Genomic DNA, 7,500 nt, shown 5'->3' with positions numbered 1-7,500 from the left:
TCAGATGTTTTTGTATCCCTTCCCTCTTACTTTTCCCCTAAATAGCTTCTCTGATGTTTTTCCAAACAGGGCAGGGAGATGCTGCGATCTTCCATATGTTATTGAACCATCATCCCCAGCAGTCCTTATGCTGTAAAAAAGATTCTGGATACTATAATTTTCCACTTCCGCTGACGATGTAGGCCTTCCCTCTTCCCCATTACAAATCACTGTTGGAAATTACTATAATCACTACCATCACTCGTAAGCTGTTTTTTTTTTTTTAATAAAGTCTGTGGCATCCAATTCCATTAATGCAACTACAAGTATCAAAACAAATTTAATCAAAGGCTGCTCCCAATATGTACATTAGACCCATGCATCATTCATTGCTGTACCAGCACATGTGCTATAGAATACTTCTGTTAGAAAACAAAGGCAAGAAAAGAAGGGCATTTCATTCAATTCTTCATATCGCAAAGGGGACCAAGTGAGGCATAACTAGAGGGCTACAAGTTTGAGTGAGAATTTCCCTCTCAGACGTAAATAGCAAGAAACAATGAGGCACTTGATGTGTGTGTGTGTGTACGCGCAAGTATATGCATGCGTATCTTATGAGTAAGTAGGATGTTCAGAAATTTGGGGCCGGAGGCTTGTTAAATCATGTACAGAATACAGAGGCAAGAAAAACTGGAGAGAAAAGGCTTTACAGGAACTGCAGCACTCACCTGCGTGCGAATGCCGTGTCTGATGAGACTTCTCTCAGATGCCATTGAGCTGTAATATCAACTGCATTGTGATGCCAACCTCGTGACAAAAATGTAGCTATGGAAAAAGACACATCCTGCACCACCAAGACCTGGGGGAGGCTTGCTAAGTAAAGCAAGCATGCCTGCACATTCCGGGACAGCTGTACCATTGCCAGAAGCTCAGGCCATGGTGGGAACATCAAAATTGTACCTTGCTTTATCCCGCATGGTAAAGGAACAGCCAAGCTGCCATATATATATATATAGAGAGAGAGAGCTTTCCATCAATTCTGGACCCTGTGGGACATCCACATTCAGACTGGCAGGCAGATACTAGCCAATCAATCAGACATCATGGTAGGAGACAAGGGCCAGAAATCAGCGGTGGTGAGAGATGCAGCAGTGTCAAGTGACATCAACAGGAAGGAGGAGAAGCTGGAGAAGGAGCAGGGCCTGAAGGAGGAACTACAGAGGATATGTAAGACCAAAGTGGTCCCAGTAGTGGTAAACGTACTCGTGACTCCTAAGCTTGGAGAGGGCTCCAAGAAATCCCAAGAGCAACATCAGATCTCTCTGTCCAGAAGAGGGCAGTGCTAGAAACAGCTAAGACACTACGTAGGACTCTCAAACTCGCAGGCCTCAGGTAGAAGACTCGGGATTGAGGAAGGTACGTACCACCCGTAGGGCTGAGAAGGGAAATTTTTAATAAACTTTACCAAACGTCAGACCCCCATAGATCAGGGGTGTCAAACTCCCATCGTCACGACATCATCACATGATATATTGTGACTTTTTCCCCTTCCCTATACCAGCACGTGACTCATCTAGCCCGCAGGCCGGGAGTTTGACACCCCTGCCATAGACAATTTACAACATAAACTATATTAAAATTTTGAGTTGGTTACCATTCTATTCCAAACACATATTTGATTCATGACCTTTGAATGTTCCTAAGTATAGTAACGTTTTCTCTGGAGGGAAAAAAAAACCCTGAATAAAACATACTATGATTGGCAAATAGGGCCTGACTTTTGGTAGCCCGTACTTGAGAGTTCAACACAGTGGTGGGTTTCAAAAAAAAATTCGAACCTACTCTGTGGGTGTGGCCTCCTTTGTGGGAGTGGCTTGCCAGCCATGTGACCTGGTGGGAGTGGCTTGCCAGCCATATGTTCTCTCTCTCCTTCCTTTTGTCTCTCTGTCCCTTTTTCCTTTTTTTCTTTCATCTCTCACTTTTTCTTTTTTTTTCTTTCTTTCTTCCTTTCTTTCTTTCTCTTTCTCTCTCTGTGTGAGTCTGTCTGTCTGTCTGTCTGTGTGTGTGTGTGTGTGTGTGTGGTGGGTTTCAAAATTTTTTGGAACCTCTTCTGTAGGTGTGGCCTGCTTTCTGGTGGAACCTCTTCTAACCAGTTCGGTAGATTTGACAAACCGATTCTACCGAACTGGTAGGAACCCACCTCTGGTTCAACACAACCAAGGAACCAGGAGAGGAAAAAAAATCAAGATTCTTCTGGAAAGAGATATGAAACTGTGACTGGAAGAACATTTATATAAAATATTTTTACTGCCTTTTACTGCCAAGTGAAATGGTTTTGTCTGATATGGAGCATCATGACATTGAAACCTGCTAAGCTGAGCTGCATCTGTTCAACATCTCCCTCTCCCAACACAGAGAATTCATGTAAAAGGCCTATTATCAGAGAATAAAACTTCTCAAATGAGTACTGCCAGATTACCTCTGCCCCACCTTTGCCCACAGAACAGGAGAGCAGGAGATGGTAGAATTAAGAAGACGCCACCATTTCCATTTAGGGTTCCTCAGGTTGCAAGGGACTGAGGCTTCCCATAGGCGCTACAAGGAGGCATGATGCACCCCACTGTTGACATCTGAGAGAATCCACCCATCAACCCTGAGGCAAAAAAAGCTTCCCCTTGCGCTGTCTCTCTCCCGGTCCCCTTTCTTCAGGCATCCACACAGGGTCATAGCTCATCCCGGGCTGTCCTGTCAAGTGAGGACTGGAGCACGTCTGAATTCCTGGCTTCGTTCCTCAACTCCTGCTGCTCCTTCATTTTCTGCGACTTGGCCCGGTCCCAATCTGTTTTGACCTTCTCATTGTTCCACACCACGGAGGTCTCTGTGTCGCTGACGTAACCATCATCCCCGGTGTAGTGTGTTGGATAAACCAGCAGGGGCTCCACTGAGAAGGCCAGCAAATTCCGGTTGTCAAAATGTTCCATGTATTCAGTACTGTTGAGTAAGAAATGAAAGTCCGATCAGAAAAGTGCTCTCTGTGGATTTGGGATTGCTACAAAACGCACAACTGAGTTAAGAAGCAAGTGTAGAAAATACAAAATAAAGAAGATATTTGGGGTGGGAGTGGGGATTGGCTGGAGGGACAAAGGGGCTGACAGGAGTCACAGCTCATATTCATTTCAAATTAACAACAAGGACAGTATTATCGCTTTCCATGTTTTTGTATAGAATAATCACATATCAATCACCTTTCTGTCTAACTATATGCAGTGGCAGATTAAGGCTCACTGGTGTCCTAAGCACTGACAAATCTCGGTGCCCCCCTCCTTTGTTCATACTGTACAAATCTTCATTAGTTTTTTTTTCTCTTTTTCAATTTTGTGGAGCCCCCTTTGGCCTGGTATCCTAAGCACATGCTTAGTCTGGTTAATGGTTAATACACCACTGACTATATGTCAAATCAGCCAGGAAAATATTTCATAAGTTGAAGAGAATGAACATTGATGTATACCTTGAAGGTTCAATTCCTCCCTCCCCATCCAGAGTTTCAGAAGGATGGTGCTTACTCCTTTAGGAATTTCTCACCAACATTTAAAGTACTCTACTTGGTACATGGAAAGTTTTGGTTCAGCTTTCCTCTGAACTTGCTTAGTAATTAGGACACCTGTGCTCTAGAAAAATCATGATTTTTTCCAAAAGACAAACGACAGGAGCAGGGATGGGTTCCTGCCAGTTCTAACCTCTTCTATAGAAGAGGTTCCACAAATCTACAGTGCCGTTTAGAACCGGTTCCAGCTCCCTCCCCCTCGCCCACCCGTCCACACATCATCAAGATGAAGAGTGAGAGGAGGAATTCTGGGACTTGAAGTCCACAAGTCTTAAAGCTGTCAGGTTTGAACACCCCTGGGGTTTTTTTTCTAAAAGGTTAGGGGCGCAAGGGTCTTGTAACTTGACAGCTTTAAGACTTGCACACTTCAATGTCAGAGTTCCTTAGCCAACATTTTGGTTGCTAAGCAAGAGCGTTGTTAAATGAGTTTCACCATATTTTACAAGTTGGCCACGGCCACCCAGTCACATGACTGCCAAGCCACTCCCACCCTGTCACATGGCCAGCAAAGCACTCCCACAAAGCAGGCCACACCTACAGAAGAGGTTCTAAAAAAATTTGAAACCCGCCACTGGTCAGGAGGGAGAGCAAAACTTTATATTTAAGGTCCATCTGATAAAAAGCTGAAAGCCAGTATGGTGAACTATTTAAGATATCAGAGTAGAAACCGAGAGACCATGAGTTGTAGTCCTATCTTAGATCCAAAGCCAGCTGGGTAATGTTGGGCTAGTCGCTTTTTCTCAGCCCTGGGAAGAAGCCTATGGCAAACCACTTCTGAAATCTTGCCAAGAAAACTGCAGGAATTTGGTCTGGTAGTAGCCAGGCGGCAAGGCACAAAATAAATGAATCGATAATTATGATATTCCACTTGTGTCCATTCTCAAACAACACAGGAATCTAGCCCCCCATCTAATCAATTCAGGAATGGACAGCCATATATCTATTTAGGAGCTTTCCCTTGATGTTTCTCAGAGCAGGCAGTGATAATGTCAAAAGGGACCAAACCAACTCATCCGGTCTGCTTCTAAAGGGCCAAAACAGCTATCGACAATGGCTTTTATGCTGCCAAATCTCAATACAATCCTAGGGGGCATGACAGCGAACCCATGGCAAACGTGCATGCAGAGGTGGCATGCAGAGCCCTCCCTGTGGGCACGCGCCATTGCCAGCTGCTCTTCTGGTTTCCAGTGCATGCATTTGCGTTGTCTAGCTGGTCTTCGCGCACCCCAGAGCGCCGGAAACACGAAGTCCAGGTGATCTTTAGGTTTCCGGCCCTCTGCCGTGGGCAAAGACCAGCTGACCAACCTGCATGCATGCGCTGGAAGCCCAAAGACCAGGTGGCCAGTATGCACATGCGTACTAGTCAGCTGGGCTTCGGATTTCTGACACTCTGGCGCGCATGCGTGCACAGGCATTCTGGTTTGGGCACTCGGTGCCGAAAAAGTTTGCCATCCCTATCCTAGGGGATTCCAGGAGCTGCACAAGTAGGGCAAGGAATGCTAATTGCATGGCCCATCCTGTCCTACCAGATGAAAGTCATAGGAGGGTATCTTTTAGTTCCATTATAAGAAGTACAAAACCGTGACCCGTCAAAACCGCGGACGACAAAATCGCGCTCGACGAAAGCGCGCATTTGACGTCATCACAGCGCGACGAAAAAAATTAAAAATTGAAATAAAAATAAAATTAAAGCAGTTAGGTTAAGGGTTAGGTTTAGGTTTAGGGTTAGGGTTAGGTTTGGGGGGGTTAGGGTGAGGTTTTCGCTTTATTTTTACATTTATCGATCACAGCGCGATGTTTTCGTCGCGCTGTGATGACGTCAAATGCGCGCTTTCGTCGAGCGCGATTTTGTCGTCCACGGTTTTGTGGTGGAATCGTACAAAACATATGCAAGCTTCCTTAACGTTCCCGTTTTGTTTGGTTTTGGTTTTTGACGAAAAGGCCAGCCTTACACAGGGTGTTTGTCAAACATGACTGGAAGAAACTCATCCACCGGCAACATTTTGGAGAGGGGCTCAGCGTCCAGCAGCTTCTTGGCCCCTTGGAGGGAGATGACATAGCCCAGGGTCCAGTAGGAGTAGTCCGCTTCCACCAGATTGCGGATGTGGGGCACAGCTTTCTCTGGATGCTCTACCTGCATGCGCTTCCGTCCAATGTAGCTAGAGGGGGATAGAAAGCAAAAATTCAGGAAGAGTGGGCGTAACGTACGTGACGTTGTTGCTGCCTTTAAAAGGATTAAGTAGATGCTGCCAACCACTGAAGAGCTCCTTTTGAACACTGTCTTGATTATTGATAACTACAACGGTGGAGTTAGGATTTCCTGATAACGCATCAGGGAAAAGAAGCAATCTGTTCAAAGCCAAAGGTGCTTTTTCGAGAGGCAACAGGACTGTCTGATAGAATGTCCAATCTCCTCTTGAAAAAGCACCTTTGGGACAACCATGACCTGGATGACTGAGAATCTCCATAGACATTTAAGTCTGTTTAGAACTCAATTGCCAGCCTCTCCTTTCCCTTAAGGTAGTTATTAGGTTTGAAATTAATATGGTTTCATTCCTACTTTTCATTAATATTGGTGCATCTATTTACACTTTATTCTGTTAATTTTTCACAATAAAATTGTTTTTAAATAGTTTTAATTGCTATTTGACTGTTGTAATGACAGTGTAATCATCACCTATGGTGCTACTCCTTAAGCAAAATGTCCAGAAAATTGGTTGTCAACAACCTTATTTGGGTACAATTCCAATTCACATGTTTTGGGCTGCAGTCTACAAAGAAACTCTGAAATTCAACTTATACAACCCCATATTAGGATTCTTCCTGTTCCCATGTGTGAGTGAAACTGCCCTAAATTAGTTTATGCTTTAATTCCAAATTTCAGGTGGAGCCTTCTTAGAAAAAGTGCATTGCTTTGTCCCTACTGTGGTTGATTTTAACATTTAAGGTGCTGTTGTGGCCCAGCAGGAGCTGTTGGAGCTGCAAACAGACTCTGACAGCGAGGGGCCTTATGAGTTGGCTCTGGAAGATGTGGAGGACCCTGGACAGGGTTCCGACTCCGAGCAGGGACCAGAGATGCTGGTTGGCCACCAGAAGGTGCCTGAGGCATGGAGCAGCGGTGAAAGCCAAAGGGAGTGTGCCCATTCCATCAGGCCTTGGAGCAGTGGGGAGGAGACAAGGGAGTTGGTCCTGGACGCCAGGCAACGGCAGGCAGATAGACGCAGAGAACAACTACGCAGATACAGAACATAATTGGACCCAGGTGGCTATAATTAGGCTCCTCTCAAGAGAGTATATAAGGAGAGACTTTGGGAGGAGACTATTTGCAGGATTCAACTTAATTACCAACGCTGAAGAAGCTCTTGTGTATATTTCTTATCTTGGAAGTCTGGATTGCTGCCAAGGTTTTGTCAGTGTTGATTTACTGTGAATAAATAGTCTAGCAGTAATCTTGCCTTGGTGTACGGAGAGGGGGGGTCAGAACATGTGCCTATTTTAATCACATCAAGTTCAACCACCTGCATCCATAGTTCACCAGTTCACTCATTCATCCCCCAATGATATAACAGATGAGGTTGTATACTTGCACAAGCAAGGAAAAAAAGAAATAATGTTCTGTTGGGAGTCCTACTGCCAAGATTTCCTAGCCAGCAGCAACCTCAGCATGTTTTGCACTCACATTAAATCCCAGTCCAGGCCCTCTTCCTCCAAGTCAAACATGAGGTTCATCATGCGCCGTTTGAAGAAGATCTCAAAGCGTAGGTCATCCTCAAACACCACCGATTTCTCCAGGCCTCTCTCAACAATCTGTCAAACCAACGGAATGATGCTTAGCTCCTTTTCTGAGGATGCAACGAATTTAACAGAGACATTCTCATCTTGGCTTTCCCATCAAGTTTAAACCATTCAGCTGCTCC

The 7,500-nt window shown here is 45.0% G+C and overlaps 1 protein-coding gene across 1 annotated transcript in view; it reads right to left on the bottom strand.

Annotated features, from left to right (window-relative positions):
* Positions 1-248: 248 nt before the first annotated feature.
* Positions 249-7,500, bottom strand: part of COLGALT1 (collagen beta(1-O)galactosyltransferase 1) — a 29,102-nt gene continuing 21,850 nt past the window's right edge. Inside the window, exons 10-12 of the mRNA XM_087710689.1 lie at positions 7,263-7,390; positions 5,536-5,742; positions 249-2,970 (exon numbers count right to left, since the gene is read on the bottom strand). Of these exons, the coding sequence (XP_087566815.1) occupies positions 2,703-2,970; positions 5,536-5,742; positions 7,263-7,390 (603 nt within the window). The 3' untranslated portion in view covers positions 249-2,702. The remainder of the gene's footprint in view (positions 2,971-5,535; positions 5,743-7,262; positions 7,391-7,500) is intronic.

This window comes from Thamnophis sirtalis, unplaced genomic scaffold (genome assembly GCF_051295495.1).
Source record: "Thamnophis sirtalis isolate CommonGarterSnake01/CBP01778 unplaced genomic scaffold, rThaSir2_p1.2 scaffold_3, whole genome shotgun sequence".
NCBI lineage: Eukaryota > Metazoa > Chordata > Lepidosauria > Squamata > Natricidae > Thamnophis > Thamnophis sirtalis.
This window is presented reverse-complemented; position numbering and strand designations above follow the sequence as displayed.